The sequence below is a fragment of the Brassica rapa genome, chromosome A08 (assembly GCF_000309985.2).
Source record: "Brassica rapa cultivar Chiifu-401-42 chromosome A08, CAAS_Brap_v3.01, whole genome shotgun sequence".
Classification (NCBI taxonomy): Eukaryota; Viridiplantae; Streptophyta; class Magnoliopsida; order Brassicales; family Brassicaceae; genus Brassica; species Brassica rapa.
In genome coordinates, this window is record NC_024802.2 from 2,063,476 (window position 1) to 2,082,348 (window position 18,873).

Here is an 18,873-nt window from a genome sequence, read left to right on the forward strand (position 1 = left end):
AGATTTCATCTCATCTGATATCTACTCGTGCTTATCTACCAGATTACAACAATGACTTATCCCACAAGTATCGTTAACTACTTGGTACACTTAACCAACACTTAACCATCTCACTTAACCATCTCTAACACTCCCCCTCAAGTTGGTGCATGGAGATTTCGAACACCCAACTTGGTCATAAGATACTGGAATGCAGGAGCTCCCAAAGCCTTAGTCATTATGTCTGCAAGCTGCTCAGTAGTACGGACATGACGCGTCACAATTGTTCCATCTTGCACTGCATCTCTAACACTGTGACAGTCAGCCTCGATATGTTTTGTTCTCTCATGGAACACAGGATTTGCTGCAATGTATATTGCCGCCTTGCTATCGCAGAACAGCTCCATCGCTTCCTGGTGTGTGATTCCCAAGTCTTTCAACAATCTCTTTAGCCACTTCAGCTCTCGTAGTGTTACTGCCATCGACCTGTACTCTGCTTCAGCCGATGAGTGTGAGACCGTGTTTTGTTTCTTGGTCTTCCAAGAGATGGGTGAATCACCCAACAGAACGATGAATGAAGATAGAGACCGTCGAGTAGTCGGGCAGGCAGCCCAGTCCGAGTCACAGAACGCTCGCAGGCGCAGATTACTTGATGCTTTCAGCATGATGCCTTGACCAGGACATCCTTTAAGGTATCTCAACACTCGAACGACCGCATCCCAATGAGCTTCACGCGGCTTGTGCATGACCTGGGAGAGCACATGGATCGAATAGCTAAGCTCCGGTCTGGTTATGGCCAAATAAACCAATTTACCAACAAAACGTCGAAACCTCTCCGGGTTCTTGTATGCTGGACCTTTGTCAGACAGGAGCTTGTGGTTCTGTTCCATAGGCGTAGAAACCGGTTTACATCCAAGCAGTCCAGCCTCTGCCACAATGTCCAATGCATACTTTCTTTGTGTCAGAAACATGCCTTGCAGACCCCTTGCTATCTCGATTCCAAGGAAATACTTTGCTTTCCCCAGGTCTTTCATCTTGAAACACTTGCTTAAATACGCTTTGAACTTAACCATCATACTCAAGCTGTTTCCTGCAATGATCAAGTCATCTACATATACTAACACCCGTAGTGAACTATCTCCTTTGATGAATGTGAAGAGAGAGTAGTCTGAGTACGACTGCTTGAAACCAAACCGCTTCAATGCTGCAGTGAGCTTCGCAAACCAGCACCTCGGGGACTGCTTAAGGCCATATAGTGATTTGCGTAAGCGACAAACCTTACCCGGCTCGTCTGTGTTGAACCCTGGAGGCATCTGCATATAGACTTCTTCTTTCAAGTCTCCATGGAGGAATGCGTTATGGACGTCCATCTGATGCACCTCCCAGTTCTTAGACGCTGCAACCTCAAGCAATGTACGCACCGTAGTCAGCTTTGCCACGGGTGCGAATGTCTCGTAGTAATCCTCGCCTTCTCTCTGTCTGTTTCCACACACGACAAGTCTAGCCTTGGGTCTCTCTACCGTACCGTCAGCGTTGAACTTGTATTTGTATAGCCACATACAGGCAAGAGCTTTCTTTCCCTTAGGAAGGTCAGTTACGTCCCATGTTCTTTGACCCTCAAGAGCCACAACTTCAGTAGACATGGCGTTATTCCAACGAGGGTCCTGCACGGCCTCTTTGAAACTCTTTGGTTCTCTCTCCGCTGATATAGCTGCGAGAAAAACTTGATGTTTCGATGAAAACACTGCGTCAGAGACATATGCCGATATGGGATATGAGGACGTACCTTTGACCGATTTGGAAGACCGAGATGGAGTTGCAATTGGAACGGGAGTATGTTTATCGAGGAGACATTGCGAGTTGTAAGCGACGTAGTCTCGAAGTCTCACGTTTGGTTGAGGGACACGATGTCCTCTACCAAGAGCTGATTCTACTTGAACCTTTTCTTGGTTTGGTTCTGATGTTGCGACTGTGACATCTGTAGGTGACACATCAGATGTTGCAGCCTTACTGGCAGCTCTGTCTACTGTTACGCCTTCAGTTGTGACTGAGACCGCGACTCCATCAGCGACTGCTTCTTCACTTCTCACCTCACCTGCGGCGCTTGCCGTAGGATCATCACTCCCCCTGGGTTCCACGACTGGTAGATCACAGTCATCATCACCTAAGTCATTAACAATTGGAGAGATGGCGGCAGCAGGGGACTCTCCTGTCTCTTCCTCATATGGGAATGTGTTCTCAGAGAACACTACGTCTCTAGAGACAAAGAATTCATGGCTTTCCAGATCATATAGCTTCCAACCTCGTTTTCCAAATGGATATCCCACAAACAGACATCTCCTGCTCCTTTCCTTGAACTTATCTTTGTCTCTCGATGCTTTGTGCGCAAAGCACAGACACCCGAACACCTTTATGTCTTCATACACTGGCGGTTTGCCATACAAGCACTCATATGGTGACTTTCCATCGAGTAAACTAGAAGGCGTACGGTTGATGACATGGGCTGCTGCGAGTACACTTTCGCCCCAGAACTCTGTGGGAAGGTTTGCCTGAAACAGCAGAGATCTAGCCACGTTGAGAATGTGTCGATGCTTCCGTTCGACTCTCCCATTCTGCTGAGGAGTGGCTACGCATGATGTCTGATGTATAATCCCATTAGCGGTGAAATATTGTGACAAGCACATGAACTCTGTGCCATTGTCGCTTCTCACCTTCTGTACTGACCGTCCGAACTGCTTGTGAACCAACGTACAGAAATTAGGCAAGACTGTTTTGACTTCTGTTTTCTCAAGGAGCAAATGTATCCAGACTGCTCGCGAGTAGTCGTCTACAATGGTGAGGAAGTACACTGCTCCGCAAGAGGATTGTTTACGATAGGGACCCCACAAGTCAGTGTGTATTAATTCGAATGCAACAGAAGCTTTATTAGATGACTCGGAAAACACCCCACGAGTCTGTTTAGATTTGAAACAAATATCACAACCACCAAATTTCTCTTTATTGTCTAAAACACCAGAAATAAAAGGTAAATTTCCTAGAACACCGAAAGCTGGATGTCCCAATCTCCGATGCCACAAAGTCTTGTCTTCAGCAGCTTTGACTCTGTATCCTCGGACCATGGTGACATCTCGATAAACATATATTCCATCCCGTTCTTCACCGGCTCCAATCAGGGTCCTCGTAAAACGGTCCTGCAATATACAAAGAGTGTCAGTGAAAACAGCAAGACAACCCGTTTGTTTTAACAGTTTGGCGACAGAGAGTAGCGTGCAATTCAAGTTAGACACATATAGAACGTTTCGCAGAATGAGCTTATCAGAAAGCTTAAGCGAACCACTCTTCGAAGCTTTCACTTGACTCCCATCGGCGAAGTTAACCGGACATGACACTATGTCTACTACATCAGTCAACAATCTTATCTCACCGGTCATATGGTGAGATGCTCCAGTGTCTAGAATCACCTCACCAGTTTGACGCTTACCATTCAGTTTGTCTGGTATTGGCGTCGACTTCTTCAGTTCAAGTAGCGCGGTCAGAGAGGCCCACTGCTCGTGAGTGAGTGATGGTACTCCTGATCCAGATGCCGCTAGAGCTACGTTGGAACGAGGCTGTTGTTGCTGACTCCTTCCACCTCGTCCTCTTCCTTTGCCACGACCTCCTCGATCACCACCTTGGTTTCTTTCTGTCCACCAATCCGGGAAGCCGACGAGTTGCCAGCAATCCTTCTTGTCGTGACCAGATCTCCCACAGTGTGTGCATACAACAGGACCTCCACGACTGCGAGCAACCGCCGCAATCAGTCCATTCATACTTGAGCTATCGCTCGCGCTTCCTTCCGTTGTAGATAGGAAACCCACTGCATCTTGTTTACTCTCAACACGAGATGTCAAGAGGCGTCTCTCCTCTCTCACAACTCTCTGATACACTGAGTTGAGATCAGGCAAAGGCTCCATACTAATGATGTTGGTACAGACGTTACCGAACCTAGCATCGTCCAACCCCATCAAGAACATATGAACTTTCTCTTCTTCATACTCTGAAACAAACTTCTCAGAGGCTCCACACGTACAGTTGGGAATGGGCTTGTAACTGAGAAGCTCCTCCCACTTCAATACAAGGCGACCAAAGTAGTCCATGACGCTGGCACCACCTTGCTTGCACGCCGCCAACTCCGCTCGTAACTGATGCACACGCACCGCATTACCAACAGAAAATCTTTTCTTCAAATCTCCCCACATCTTGTATGCAGAAGGCGTGAAGGTGACCGTTGATCTGATTTCAGGTGAGATAGACGCCCTTATCCAACCCACAATCATGGAATTCACAGTCTTCCACGACTCTGCTTCGGTAGGCTTCTCGACCTCACTCGGCATAGTCAAGGTGCCGTCAATGAAACCGATCTTACGTTTGGCACGTAAAGCGTTCTCCAACTCCGACGACCATTCGGCATAATTCTCTCCTGTCAACGAGACCGGAGAGATGGATACTCCAGGATTATCCGCTGGTGCGAGAAAGTATGGAGACAACATGGCTCTCTCAGTACTGCTACTCCCTTCGTACTTTGCTACATCTTTTGACATGATGTCGCTCTTTCTCAATAAAATTCTTCCGAAGGATCTTTAGTTTAGTTAAGCTCTGATACCATGTAAACAGAGGAAGAAATTATTGAGAATGTTCTGAGTCTTATTCAACAACGTGAGTCTTACATATATACGAGACCGAGAATCTTAACATCCAAGATTTCATCTCATCTGATATCTACTCGTGCTTATCTACCAGATTACAACAATGACTTATTCCACAAGTATCGTTAACTACTTGGTACACTTAACCAACACTTAACCATCTCACTTAACCATCTCTAACAAGTACCTATATAATTGCAGGATAGCTACATAATTGCATGAATTATGAAAACAAGAAGTAATAACTACATTAATTTAACAAAAAGACCATTTTAATAATGTGGATAAATTTGCTGTTTTTTTTCTTGAATAACGAAAAGCTGACTCATCCCACTAATATAATAAAATTAAATCAAGATTTTGTCGAGATTCAAAAAATTCATTTCGTCTCTTTCTAGATCTTGTTTATATTCTCCGCTAACTCTGAATCAAAATAATCTCTACAGCTATAAGTGCTTACATAGTTTTTATTCAACAATATTTATTGTAGCATCCTGTAACATGCATAATTCATTGTCACTTCAAACTCGTTGAAAGACAAGAACTCGGTAAGAACATGGTAATTATAAAAACCCTAATTAATCTTGTGCTGATTTTAAGATTGTGAATATCCTTGCTTTGAGTTAGTTATTCTCTATTTATAACCGACACTTTTCTTTTTCCCATCAAGTTGACGTATTTCCTTGACCGTCTCTCTCTCAGATGAGTCGAGTTCAGTTTAATACACAAGTCTTGCCTAGAGATATAATCAATCCATCTTCAACACTATAAAATATGCCGAAGTCAAAAAATATCTATGATTTTCTTTCCTTTTTCTAAGATTTTATTTATATTTTGCATGTTAAACTCTTAAGTTGTGGAAGCCCCCTTAATCTAGTAGTTTGACTAATGGTTCATTAATACTTCTACACCATGAGGTTTGAGATTCAAACCCCAGAAACGCAAATTATGCACAGATTATGAAGAAAAAAATTTACAAGAGATCTTTAACATGGTGCAAGGCGTATTATCGAACATGGATCTCATAGGGCGGTTCGGAGTGATGCAGTCAGACGTGCATTCTCATATGATGGTAGAATTGTTGGCTGTAGAATTATCTATGTAATATTTCTCATCGTTGTAATAGCATAACTAATCAGACAAAAAAACTTTGGGTTTATTTTCAGAAAACTGAAACAAATAAAATTTTTTAACTCCAGAGGTTAAATATATATAACATTGTGAACAACAGAACAAACCAAACCCAAAATAATAATAAGAAAACAATCAACAGAACTAGAAATCCAACGGATAGTGTAAGGGGTGGACCACACCTTCAATCAAGCATGTTTTTCGTAGCTTCTGAAATTCGCATGCACTTCTTCGTAACGCTGGGTGAGATATGTCGAACATTTGATCGCTGGATATCTATTCATTAAATACAGCCATAAAGATAATTAAGACACTATGAGTGGTAGAAGGTCTGAATATAACAAGGATAAAATGTTAAAGCCTTAATTACTTGGGAAGGTTGCTTTCGGACTGGCACGTAGGAAGACACTCTATTATGCAGTCGTGATTCGGTTCCAGGAAAAATGGAATCTGTGAAGGTAAAGATTAGATGCAATATTATTGTTAATTTTAATTATTTGCTTAACCCAAATCTAAAGAAGTTCAACACAAAATGTTTTGAGAAAATGATAATAATTAAACACTGATAAAACATTAATGTAAACTGGATATTAGTAAAAGACTTACGGAATATCGATTCTGATCATTTAAAATAACCCTATGCATCGTGGATCTTTAACGTTTAGAAAAGAAGCTTGTTAGACAAATGTCAGCTAGAAAAATTTACTTGGAGTTTACAAAGAATATATATGACATATTGAGAATATATAACCTATGCCCAAAGAGGAAAATATTACCTGAAAAGACCATTGCTCCAACACTGCATCATATCACCAAGATTCACAACAAGTGCTCTGTAGACAAAAAAGCAAACTATATCAGTCCCCCCAAAACTGTAAATAAGGAACAATACAAGTTCATCACTGAAGAAATATATGTTTAACAAGGGTATAGAGGAAATTAAGCATTATCATGTTGTACCCTTCAATCGACGGTACATATTCCCACTTCTGAGGCTTAGCGTTTCTATCCTTGCATATCTGCCACAAATTATACAATTGCTTCAAAAGTACATGTGTAGAAAATAGAATGTGATTTCGATTTTTTTTTCTCAGAGCAATGTAAAGAAGATATCTCAATTGATACTTTGTATATTGGTGATTCTCTGTAATTATAGCTTTCCATTCTAGGATCATCTATGCTTGTATATAAGTGTAGTGTACATCTCAATAATAATCATCCTTCACATCTTATAAGCAATACCTGGAGTCCCAATACACCATCGGTTGCTATGAGCGTCATCATTCCGTAATCCGAATGTGCTCCAGTTCCATATATTCCCTTTGAGGGATCCGATTTTCCTAAGAAGTATTAATATCATTGAGAGGTTGGCATATATACAATGCTTAGGCAACTTCTTAAGGCTTTCTTTGAAATATATATCACCTTCATAGTGAAGCAAGCGCAAAGTTGATACATATGTGACAACTTATTTGAACAAGAGGTGAACGCTGTGACTCGGCCAATTCAATCTCTGGCTTAGACAGATGTTTCTCTTCTCCTACGCAGAAATAAGCTGCTCTTTGTAAAGGTCTCTTGGCAAGAGGTGAACGCTGTGACTCAGACAATTGAGGTTTCGAATGGTGACCATCGTCCCGCCCGCTCCGTAGTTAATAGTAATAAAAATCTTTATATATACTATATATATACATTTTTATAATTGTTAAAACCGCATCGCAGTTGAACCGTTTGTCTCGCACCGCTCAAACCGCAGTCACCATTTAGAGCCTGAATAAGTACTTGTATTGTTATAGTTGCAATCATCAAGATGACCAACAAAATGATCTCCCATGAGGCCACCATATATAAGAAGACAAAACAAAACTATCAAATGTTACAAAGTGTTTTTCCTAAATAATATTAATCTTATCCTCTAGCAACATCTGCTTCTCTAGTTTTCAACTCTTCGAGTAGCTTCTTCAGACTACTACACCATTTCCTCTGTCTCACGCGTTGAGAAGCTTTTCTTCTCTACTTGTCTCTCCTGGTTCAGCCTCAACAGATGTAGTAACTGGCATCGTCATGATTTTAACAGGTTTCCCGAGTTTGGTTTTGTCTTCCACAGCTGCAAGCTGAAGAGCTTTTTCACAGACAGGGAAACATTGATCGTCCCATGACTCCAGTATAACACCAGAACCGATACAAGCAGTTCCTTCATAGAAGGCAGCAAACTGTCCAGCAGCTAGGCCTTGGTCATCTTCATCAAGATGTACAACCGCAACATCTCCTTCCGCTTCCATTTCAAAGCTGCAGCTGTAGAAGCCAGGCCCATGCCTCACCTATAAACTCAACTTATCAGTGCCAAGTAGCCATTGTTTGTAAAAAAGTAACCGATCATATCCTTTTCTTTACCTTGCAACGAAGCTGGCTAACATTGCCTGAAGGTTTCCCACTAAGCCACCTTAAGGATCCAACACGGAAAACCCTCCTTCTCTTGTCGATTGAGTAGTAATCTCTCGAGACAAACACTACATTGTTCTTGGTGTCCTTTTCAACAACATACCATGGTCCACCGGGTAAACGCAGGCCTTGACGCTGTCCAATAGTGTAAAACCAAAATCCCCGATGCTTACCGAGAAAGTCACCAGTTTCAGCTTCTAATATAATCCCTTCCTTCTCTCCTATGTGTCTTCCAACAAAGTCGCTGAACTTTATCTATTACAGAACACCATATTTCACATGTTTCAAGCTTGCACTAAGGATAAAGCTGTTGTGAACCAGAAGAAGAACAATTACCTTCCCAAGGAAACATATTCCTTGTGAATCTTTTCTGTCTTTGTTTGGCAAATCAAATTGTGTGGCTAGTTTCCGAACTTCGTCCTATGCATCAGATAACAAAGGCAGGCAAGCATGAAGATAACCACTAATAAAACAAATTGTTTTTTTCATACGTTTCAAAATGGCTGAGAGGTTTGAATACCTTCTTTACGCAACCAAGTGGGAACAGGAGTCGCTTAAGCTGGGTTTGAGAGAGATGTGAGAGGAAGTAGGTCTGATCTTTCACCTATAAACAAAAGCAATGTACCTAAGAAGCATTAGTAGCATGCAAATGCAACATAAGTAACATTCTCTCTAAAACATGCTGATCAGAAAACTAAAGGCAGATTAAGTGATGAGTGTTTGTGGAAGTACCATGTCTTGTGATAGTTGCAAAACAGATGGACCAGCAGGAGGATGGGCAACTTTAGCATAATGACCTGAAGCTACGTAATCATACTCCATATCACTGATTGCATCCATGAATGCCCCTATTAAGATAAAGCTGATTAGTCAAAGTAGCACACACACTTCAACTAAAAGCACAAGTCTTTTCATGAGCTTACCAAACTTGATTCTAGTATTACACAGAACATCCGGGTTAGGTGTACGCCCACATTTGTACTCCTCAATAATGTAAGAAACCTGACATGTCATCAGAAAACCTAAACCATTAGGCTACTCTAAATAAAAAAGAAGAAGCAATGAAACAAAAAAGAACTTACAACTCTTTCCCAGTATTCATCTGTTAAATGCACAACCTCTAAAGGTACACCAACCTGTAAAAATGACACCACAAGAAGCATTAAACATCCTCTTTTCATTGCTCTAAGTATATAAAGTATGAACCTTTTCTAATAAAACATAATATAAAAATCAAGAACATAGTCACAGTCAGGAACAAGTACCTGCTCACAGACATGCTTTGCGTATTTCAAGTCGTCTTCCCAGGGGCACTGGTTCCAGAAATTCTCAAAGCCTTCCTACAGAACATTAGAAACATCACAAACCCCCATGTTTCTAGACAGAGACATGAGATGAAGAAGCAGACACAGACCTGGAACCAGATTTTGAGGTAGAAAGCGGTACAGGAGTGTCCAGCGGCGTGGAGGAGGCGGAGGGCGACGCTGCTATCGACGCCGCCGCTGAGGAGGACGGCTACACGAAGGGGCTTCTCAGGGACGGAACATGAGAGGTAGTGGTCGGAGAGAGACGCGTGGTTGCGGCGGGAGGAACGGAGAGGCGTAATCGGATGAGGAGAATGAAAGGGAGAGGAGGAGGAGGAGAAGGGAAAGACGTGAAAGAGGACTGAGAGAGAAGAAGAAAGGGGAGGAAGGCGAAACAGCGACGGTGACGGAGACAGTAAAGGCTTCATAACCGTCGAGAACATCGGGAATCGATGAGTTCTAGCCGGACGGTTGGTTGTCTCAGCCGCTCTATTTTGCAAAATTATATCCCCTACCTATATTCGAAATGATTTTGCCAAATGTTTTTTCTACAATTAATTTCACTAAACAAATGTGACAACATTAATAAAATTAATGACATATCTTATATCTTAATATGACATGAACAATTATATTTAACATTAATTTTATATTTTTTAGTAAACTTTTTAAAACATAAAAAAATAACTCATATATTATATTTAATGTCAATTTATATTTTTAGAATATGAGAATAATTCATAAATCATCATTAAAATAGATATATTCAAATATGGCAGTATAAATTTTGAAATATAATTTTATTATATATTTTTAAATTATACAATTTTATTACTAAAAATTTCAAAAATGTATACAAATTTTTTAGAAAATAATAAAAATTTAATCGTAAAATCATTATTTTCTTATATATTTACAAATTTTATAAATATTATTTAATTTTAATTTTTGGTAATTATGCAACTTTTACAAATTTATTTAATATATTTCATTAAAATAAATAGATAGAAAATCTATCTAAGATTATAATTTCAAATATATACATGCATATTCTTAAATATAATTTTTATGTTTAATTAAATCAAATTTATATTAAAATATTGATAAGAAAAATAAAATTTACAATATTAATAAAATTTATTTTAAAATATAATTTATATTAATCTGTTAAAAAGTCTTTTAAAATTTTTTACTGCACATGGTGCAGCAAGACACCTAGTAAGTTATAAACACAACAATGTCATTACATTACTATTTTTGACTCTATGCTAAATTTATTCAATATTTACAAATTGTTATAATTTGTCTAATTTGCCCAAAAATACATTTTTATTAAGAGGAGTTAGTGGTGTTAGATATATAATATGATTGCTAGAATTTTTAGAAAGGAGAATCGGAAAAAAGAAACATTTTCAATTTTTATTTGTCACAATAAAATTTTGATGCTTTTGGTTATTTTGGACAGGTTTTACTCTTTTCTAATGAAAAAATAGTAAACTAAATTTTAAAAATATAAAAAAAAAATGAAAAACATTGGAAACTTAAGTATGACTATGTATATGTTAATTTTTTTTTAAATACTGGAATCATATTTTATTTTATGTTCTAGCTACTCATAGAATATTCATTATAATCATCTACTTGTTTAGAAATCGGATACTAAATATTATACATAGATTTATCCTGGATATATAACGCAAACAAAACTTTCTTGTATATTCTATTTTAGTTAGAATTTGTTAGCTTATATTCTATCAAAATGTTGTTAGTCTACCTATAGCTTTATTACAACTTATAGCCACGATCCTATAATTTGTCTTTTCTTGTCTATGTGTCATAACATGTTTTGGTTTTTACTTTATGTACACCTTCGGAAGAATAAACTTTACACCTTCTCTACATTGTTCTGCACAACATAGGATACATATTATAACCAAATCACGAAAATATAAAAACTTCTATATTTCGGTTAATATCTTTCTTAAATATACACAAAATCCAGACAAAATCTACCTTAAATTTCGTACTGTATCTTTTCTTCCAGGTCAAAAAATCATTAAAACTGCTCTTTCTTTCATTCAAACCCGAGTCATTCAAGAAAAAACTACACACTTACCACTAGACCACACATGATTCACGTTGCTTTGATATGTATATTAGGGTTTATATACTATCAAGTATAATAAAAATCTTAAAATTAATCATTGATTAATCCACGATTAATTTATGAGTTATTGTATATATTGAATTTTCATATAACACAGTCAAAAGTGCACATTTGGAAGTTTGAGACGAAATCATAAGGATATTTCTATAAATTTGGAAGATTGGGGAAAACATTAAAACAACAGAAAATTCAGAGACCAATGCTGAAAAATAAGAATACTGGCTAGTCTAGATTCATAATTGAAAGTTTTGGAATTAATTCTAGGAGGTTGACAAAAAAAAGGAATTAATTCTAGGAGCAATATGTACAAACATAAAATTATGGGACAAACTCGTGATTAGTCAAAAATTTGAGGATCTCTTGCAAAATTACCCAAACCGGCCATTGTTGCTCTTTGACAAGCTTTCCTTCGATCGGCGACGGTAACTGATGATTCCCACGTAACGGAGATAGTGGAGTGAGGTAGAGAGCACGACGAGATTGGAGCCTTCGGATACGAAACGGAGGAGTGACGTCACGAGTTGATGTCGTGGCGTGGAGGAAGCTTGGTTGCAGCGATTGAACAGAGCATGACCACGAATTCGACGAGACGAAGTCGACACAGAGCAGAGCACAGTGGTGAGGAGCTAAAGAAAACGATTAGAGGTCGGGATGAGCCATACCTCTTTCGTGGATTTCTTTTTTTTTCTTCTGTTTTTACTTTTTTTTTCCTTTTTAATAAAATATAAATCAATTACTAAATATTAATATTAATTAGGTTTATTGAAAGGTATAATGGTATTAAAAAAATAAAAATCTCCATTATCTAAATAATCTTCTATGAATCATATTGGGACATATTTAAGTTGAGAATGTCTCTTTTTCCCAATTTTTCCAATTTTAAAATCTAGTGCTATTGATTTATAAATTTTTAAAATTTTTACTAAAATCTAATGTTATTGGTTTGATAATTTTATAATTCCATACAAAATTTTTTGTTATTCAGAACGTTTGAATTTTAGCGATTCTATAAATCTATTAAAATTAGTTATTAAAGTTAGTGTTATCGAGATAATATTCTTAACTATTTAACTCATCAAGCAAAATTTTGAGAATAAACATATATCCATGAGATTCTTAAAATTATTATAGCAATTTATTTCTTAAATTTTCACAATATACAAAATTCTCTACAACTCTTTCCAAATTTAATAAATCTCACAATTTTTAAAATCAACAAATTCTACATAAATCTAATATGGATCAAACACCCCCTAAACATCGAGGACTATACTCAATTTTCAATTTTCATGCAAGACTAGTAATTTTTCTCACAAAATACTATATCTGCAAAAACTTGTAAAAACAAGAAAAATATAATAAAATGATGAAGTTATGTAAAGAAATCACAAACCATTTGAAAGTTATAATAAGCTTTACGATTTTTAATTGATATTTTCCTAAATGCAAAATTTGTCCCCATTACAAGAAAAACAAAATTATTCTCGACTGTTAGTTAAAACTTAAAACACGTTCCACCTTCCATCTAGACGCCTCGGCTTCCCAGTCTCTCCCTCTCTTTCAACCATTTATTTTTCAGAACCAATTTTCCTACTCCTTGATCATTAGCATTTCATCACCTGATTCTTTTTCACTGTAATTTATTTGAAAAACAGTGTGTTTACATCCTCCAGACTCCTAGAAATAAACAAAACAAAAAATGAGTTTTTAATTTGCCGGGACTTTTTTTTTTTTGGTTGTCTTGGTTTATAATTTGCTGGGAAATTATTTTCGTAAAAATAGAAAAAGTGAAGACACATTATTGACCTCTCTTGGTTCAGACAAAAAGGTGTGTTCTTCTCTTCTTACGTTACATTTGTCTTTCCTCGTCCATAATCACATGTTTAGTTCTTACGCATTTTGGATTCGAGTTAATTTCCCAAATACTTTTCTTTTTATCCGAAAAATCATAGAAATTTCGTAAGATTGTTGGGTAGTTTTATGTCACTTGTCGAATTTTATTCTTTGGTAATTGACGTTAACCAAACTTTCATTGATAGAAGATTTGTTGTAACAAAATTTCTCTTCATTAATTTTTTTCTTCTTCTTGTTCATATTCTCTTTCATTTATTTTCTCTATTTAAAGATGTGGAAAAAGTCTGTCTTTGATTAAAGATAGCTTGTTCTTGGAACCCTCTAGGTTTGTGGACACAAGACAAGAATCAATACTACATTGGAGTTTGAAGTCTAAAGGTATATGCAATGTGTGGTTAGCCTTGAAAATTGAACTCCCTCTATTATTATGAGGGGCATCTAATGAAATGTCACCTATTTAACCGAGAATCATTTACTTTTGCTAGATTCTGTGTCCACACACACATTTTATGTACTTGTGAAACTCAGAACACACAAATAAAGTTCAGTAACATCTCTTAACGATGTCTGAAGATGTTGGCTTCAACAAAGAAACTCCTTGTGATTATCCAAGAAACCCTCTTTGCATCTTCCTAAGTGATTTCAGGTAATAAATAGTTTTTTTACTTTGTAAAATTTTGTTTTCTTTGCGTGATCAAGAATAAACTTGAAACTGGGATGTTCTTTGATGTATCAGATCAGTTTTGAAATTTGATGAGCTCGGTTTGGAGATAGCAAGAATAGCTTTACCTGCAGCACTTGCCTTAACAGCTGATCCTATAGCATCTCTTGTGGATACAGCCTTCATAGGCCAAATAGGTATTAACAACAACCACAAAAAAAAGTCTTTATCATTTGATAGTTTTGTTTAATCTTTGGTTTCTTGTTTTGGTGATGATTTACAGGTCCTGTAGAGCTTGCTGCAGTTGGAGTTTCAATTGCTTTGTTCAACCAAGTTTCAAGGATCGCTATCTTCCCACTAGTTAGCATCACAACTTCTTTTGTAGCAGAGGAAGATGCTTGTAGTTCTCAGGAAAACACAGTCCAAGATCATAAAGAATGTATTGAAACTGGTATTAACAACACAAAGGAGGAAACTCAAGAACTTATTCCTGAAATTAATAAAGGTATATATAAAAATATTCTCTGCAACATCGTCACTCCTTCTATTATTTGATTTCTTGAAAGTTCTAATCACTAGTTTGTTTTATCTTTCTTTCAGATTCCTTGCCAGATGAATCTAAAATCAGTAGCAGTATCTTTAGTGTTAGTAAATCCCCAGTCAAGAAAAGAAACATACCATCAGCTTCATCTGCTTTAATCATTGGAGCCATTCTTGGCCTTCTTCAAGCTGCGTTTCTTATATCCACAGCCAGACCTCTCTTGAGTTTCATGGGAGTTAAACACGTACAGAATCGATCGTTCAGGCTTAATATAATTATATATGAATGTTATGAGACAAATCTTTAGAACTTGTTTTTTAATATTTACAGGATTCTCCAATGTTGGGACCTGCTCAAAGATATTTATCTCTAAGATCGCTTGGTGCACCTGCTGTTCTTCTCTCACTTGCGACACAAGGTGTATTCCGAGGATTTAAAGACACAACAACTCCATTATACGCAACTGGTAAGTGGTAACATGACTTATCTTTATTATGATCAAAATTTCTTGTCACATAACAAACCTGATGATGATGATCAACTTTTATTTTGTATTAATCTCTTCCACAGTGATTGGAGATGCCACAAATATAATACTAGACCCGATCTTCATATTCGTTTTTCGTCTAGGCGTTACAGGAGCAGCCACTGCTCATGTCCTATCCCAGTGAGTTTAGTTTCACATTTTTGAGGCTATTTTTCTTTTTAAATATACTTTTTCTGTAAGGCTTGTTTATATGTTCATTTTCAGATACCTTATGTGTGGAATACTCTTGTGGAAATTGATGGGTCAAGTTGATATCTTTAACTTGAGTACCAAACATCTTCAGTTCTCTAGGTTCATGAAAAATGGTATTGTAAATACTTGTTGATCGTATTGCATATAATTGAACTTTGTAATAAGCATGCCTATTTTAATGTAATAAACATGTTTAGCTTTGTTTGAACTAAAATTATCAGGTTTTAAAAATAAAATATGTTCATTTTGTTTGATTCCTATCGTGTTATACTACTCACTTTGATAATATAGTGAAACCTCTGATGAAAAACATGTTTTCTTTGTGTTTTTTTTTCTCTCTCAGGCTTTCTTTTACTTATGAGAGTAATAGCGGTGACATTCTGTGTAACCCTTTCTGCATCACTAGCTGCGCGAGAAGGATCCATTTCTATGGCAGCTTTCCAGGTTTGCTTGCAGGTTTGGTTAGCAACTTCACTTCTTGCAGATGGGTTTGCTGTAGCTGGCCAGGTTTAGCCCTTGAGATCTCTCTCTCTATCTCCTCATTCAATATTTTTTGTTCTATGTTTTAACAAATGTGTCTTTATATAAGGCAATACTAGCGAGTGCGTTTGCCAAAAAGGACTACAAAAGAGCTGCAGCTACCGCCTCCCGTGTACTGCAGGTACATTCTTAGGATCTAAGAAATACAAAAGTAAACCAAAAACTAAAGGAATGAATCTTGTGACAGTTGGGACTGGTTCTTGGGTTTCTACTAGCGGTTATACTTGGAGCAGGCTTGCATTTTGGAGCAAGACTATTCACCAAAGATGATAAAGTCTTGCACCTCATTAGCATAGGACTTCCGGTGATTACTTTTAACTTCTCCTTAAAGCCCTTAAACCAAGATTATGTTAAACACATTTGTGGCTAAACCTGGTTATTGTTTACTAAAGTTTGTGGCAGGGACACAACCAATCAATGCCTTAGCGTTTGTATTCGATGGAGTTAACTTTGGAGCATCTGATTTTGGTTATGCCGCAGCTTCATTAGTTATGGTGGCTATAGTTAGCATTTTGTGTTTGGTCCTACTCTCGTCGACTCATGGGTTTATTGGACTTTGGTTTGGTCTCACCATTTACATGAGTCTTAGAGCAGCCGTTGGATTTTGGCGGTAAAAGTCTATGAATATCTCTGTTTCTCGTAGTGGAAATGGTAAAAAAAAAAAATTAATAACAGAATGTGATTTGGAACTGTAACAGGATTGGGACAGCAACAGGACCTTGGTCTTTTCTCAGGAGGTAAAGAAGGATAATTAAAGGGGAGGGCATGTTTTAATTGTTCTTTAAGCCTTTTCTAATGAGCTTGTAATTAAATAAAATACGAAGAATATGAATTTGGTGATGCAAATGATTATACGTGAATTAGTAATATTCTTGAAAATATTAAGGGATGTGGTGTACTAAATTTGGGATTTAGATTGATGAAATTTTTATGTTATTCAGACATGAATTTTTAAAAAGATAGTGTTGTTAAACTTGAGATTTTAATAATTTTATAGAAACTAGATTTTTTAACCGCACTACGCGCGGATAAGATATTATATGTATTTCTAAATTCTAAAAAAATAATGTATAATATTGTATTACATTATTTAAAAAATATAAAATAAGACTACATAACATAAATATATTTTTTAAATTTTCTTTGTGAAAATCATTATGTTGTTTGATTGTTGTACTTGATTCACATATTTGCATAGTTATTTGTGATAGATGAATAACTATATTTTAATTATCAGTAAATAATATATATTTATTATATAATATAAGAAAAATAAAATTATTTACTTTTAAAACAAACTTGTCTCATGTTGGGGACTCGGTTATAAACATAACATATTCGAATGAGACATTTTTACAGTTATCAATCTTCTTAATAGTCAAGAAACAAATTTGAATATCAAAACAATATCTCATACGATCTCTTTGTAGAATAACTGCTCTGAAGAAATTGAATTTAGGCATCAAAAAGGACTGGAAATGGATGTGCAGATGTGTTATCTAAGTCAACTTTACAAAATACTATTCATAGTTCATATATCATTTATGTCCATCCTATTTTTTGTCCAATCTTTCTTAAACATCTTGAAATAACTGATGCTAATTAATAATAAACTTTTGGCTGGAAAAAAAATTTAAATTTGTCTAATTATCGCTTAATTTGTTTAACTGATATATATGTATTTCTCAGTTCTAACAATATAATGTATAATATTGTATTACATTATTTAAAAAATATAAAATAAGACTACCTAACATAAATATAATTTTTAAATTTTCTTTGTGGAAATCATTATATTGTTTTATTGTTGTACTTGATTCACATATTTGCATAGATATTTGTGATAGATGAATAACTATATTTTATTATCAGTAAATAATATATATTTATTATATAATATAAGAAAAATGAAATTATTTACTTTTTAAACAAAGTTGTCTCATGTTGGAGATTCGGTTATAGACATATAATATTCGAATGAGATATTTTTACAGTTATCAATCTTCTTAACAATCAAGAAACAAATCTGAATATCAAAATAATATCTCATATGATCTCTTTGTGGAATAACTGCTCTGAAGAAATTGAAATTAGGCATCAAAAAGGACTGGAAATGATGTGCATATGTGTTATCTACGTCAGCTTTACAAAGTACTATTATTCATAGTTCATATATCATTTATGTCCATCCTTTCTTAAACATCTTGAAATAGCTGAAGCTAATTAATAATAAACTTTAATGGCAAAAATAATCAAATTTTTTTAATTATCGCTTAAATATTTTATTAATATTGTCTAATAAACTTTCAATTGATATCATAGTTTAATTTTTATTAGTTTTTTTTATTAATTTTAGAGTTTTTTTGTATTTAAGATCTTTAACCATATTAAGCTTATATTTCTTTCACATAATATATATATGTCACAAAAATTACCATCAAATCAGTTTTACTTATTTATTCTTTTGTTTTTAATAAAAATACACTTTTTAAATAATTTAATTTAAAATAAAATTATATATTAATTTGTTGTATTCTAACAATTTGATTGATTTAATTAATTTGCTTTGGTGGATTACTTAAAAAGTTTTCATATGAATCAGGGAAAGCAAGCTTATGTTGTTATATTATATTTATTTGTGGATATGAAATCTATATATAATGCTAGTGTAATAAAGAAAGAACATTATTTTTTTTGTAACTTCAAAAAGAAACATTATTACAATTTGAAATTATTCAAAATTGAATAAAATGGTAATTAAATAAATCTAATTGTTTTTTTATCTTGTTTAGTTGGATTCTCATGAAAAGAAATCGAAAGGTTAAACAAATGT

At 35.7% G+C, this 18,873-nt stretch overlaps 3 protein-coding genes across 5 annotated transcripts; 1 reads left to right on the top strand and 2 right to left on the bottom strand.

Moving 5' to 3' along the window:
- Positions 1 to 5,257: 5,257 nt before the first annotated feature.
- LOC103832851 (2-oxoglutarate-Fe(II) type oxidoreductase hxnY) lies at positions 5,258 to 7,248 on the bottom strand. The gene is made up of 7 exons (XM_009108949.3): positions 7,221 to 7,248; positions 7,038 to 7,135; positions 6,756 to 6,814; positions 6,572 to 6,628; positions 6,402 to 6,447; positions 6,166 to 6,245; positions 5,258 to 6,071 (listed from the first exon to the last, which is right to left on the bottom strand). Exons 2-7 carry the CDS (start codon positions 7,077 to 7,079, stop codon positions 5,984 to 5,986), a joined length of 372 nt encoding a protein of 123 aa, XP_009107197.1. The 5' UTR covers positions 7,080 to 7,135; positions 7,221 to 7,248; the 3' UTR covers positions 5,258 to 5,983.
- Positions 7,249 to 7,563: 315 nt separating this feature from the next.
- Positions 7,564 to 10,096, bottom strand: LOC103832852 (tRNA-specific 2-thiouridylase MnmA). Its single transcript, XM_009108950.3, has 9 exons — positions 9,649 to 10,096; positions 9,500 to 9,574; positions 9,317 to 9,370; positions 9,158 to 9,236; positions 8,967 to 9,082; positions 8,755 to 8,838; positions 8,571 to 8,654; positions 8,187 to 8,489; positions 7,564 to 8,113 (listed from the first exon to the last, which is right to left on the bottom strand). The coding sequence occupies exons 1-9, from the start codon at positions 9,979 to 9,981 to the stop codon at positions 7,781 to 7,783; spliced, it is 1,461 nt and encodes a 486-aa protein (XP_009107198.1). The 5' UTR covers positions 9,982 to 10,096; the 3' UTR covers positions 7,564 to 7,780.
- Positions 10,097 to 13,119: 3,023 nt separating this feature from the next.
- LOC103832853 (protein DETOXIFICATION 42) lies at positions 13,120 to 17,017 on the top strand. 3 transcript variants are annotated; one of them, XM_009108952.3, is made up of 14 exons: positions 13,120 to 13,533; positions 13,885 to 13,937; positions 14,045 to 14,205; positions 14,296 to 14,417; positions 14,504 to 14,725; positions 14,821 to 15,005; positions 15,092 to 15,227; positions 15,332 to 15,428; positions 15,513 to 15,613; positions 15,844 to 16,007; positions 16,090 to 16,161; positions 16,228 to 16,344; positions 16,433 to 16,650; positions 16,739 to 17,017. In XM_009108952.3, the coding sequence occupies exons 3-14, from the start codon at positions 14,123 to 14,125 to the stop codon at positions 16,779 to 16,781; spliced, it is 1,560 nt and encodes a 519-aa protein (XP_009107200.1). In that variant the 5' UTR covers positions 13,120 to 13,533; positions 13,885 to 13,937; positions 14,045 to 14,122; the 3' UTR covers positions 16,782 to 17,017. The 3 variants fall into 3 exon arrangements, with proteins under 3 accessions (XP_009107200.1, XP_033133226.1, XP_009107201.1); XM_009108953.3 differs by having other exon boundaries at positions 13,121 to 13,937; positions 14,833 to 15,005; XM_033277335.1 differs by having other exon boundaries at positions 13,120 to 14,205.
- The last annotated feature ends 1,856 nt before the right edge of the window (positions 17,018 to 18,873 follow it).

Excerpts from the sequence above, each read along its gene's own strand:
- LOC103832851 (XM_009108949.3), bottom strand. The coding sequence starts at position 7,079 with ATGATGACGCTCATAGCAACCGATGGTGTATTGGGACTCCAG. Across the intron at positions 6,815-7,037 it reads ATGGTGTATTGGGACTCCAG|ATATGCAAGGATAGAAACGC; the intron begins GTATTGCTTATA and ends AATTTGTGGCAG. Across the intron at positions 6,629-6,755 it reads TATGTACCGTCGATTGAAGG|AGCACTTGTTGTGAATCTTG; the intron begins GTACAACATGAT and ends TTTTGTCTACAG.
- LOC103832853 (XM_033277335.1), top strand. The coding sequence starts at position 14,123 with ATGTCTGAAGATGTTGGCTTCAACAAAGAAACTCCTTGTGATTATCCA. Across the intron at positions 14,418-14,503 it reads AGCCTTCATAGGCCAAATAG|GTCCTGTAGAGCTTGCTGCA; the intron begins GTATTAACAACA and ends GATGATTTACAG. Across the intron at positions 15,006-15,091 it reads GTTTCATGGGAGTTAAACAC|GATTCTCCAATGTTGGGACC; the intron begins GTACAGAATCGA and ends TAATATTTACAG.
- LOC103832852 (XM_009108950.3), bottom strand. The coding sequence starts at position 9,981 with ATGTTCTCGACGGTTATGAAGCCTTTACTGTCTCCGTCACCGTCGCTG. Across the intron at positions 9,371-9,499 it reads CAAAGCATGTCTGTGAGCAG|GTTGGTGTACCTTTAGAGGT; the intron begins GTACTTGTTCCT and ends TCATTTTTACAG. Across the intron at positions 8,114-8,186 it reads TTAGCCAGCTTCGTTGCAAG|GTGAGGCATGGGCCTGGCTT; the intron begins GTAAAGAAAAGG and ends TTGAGTTTATAG.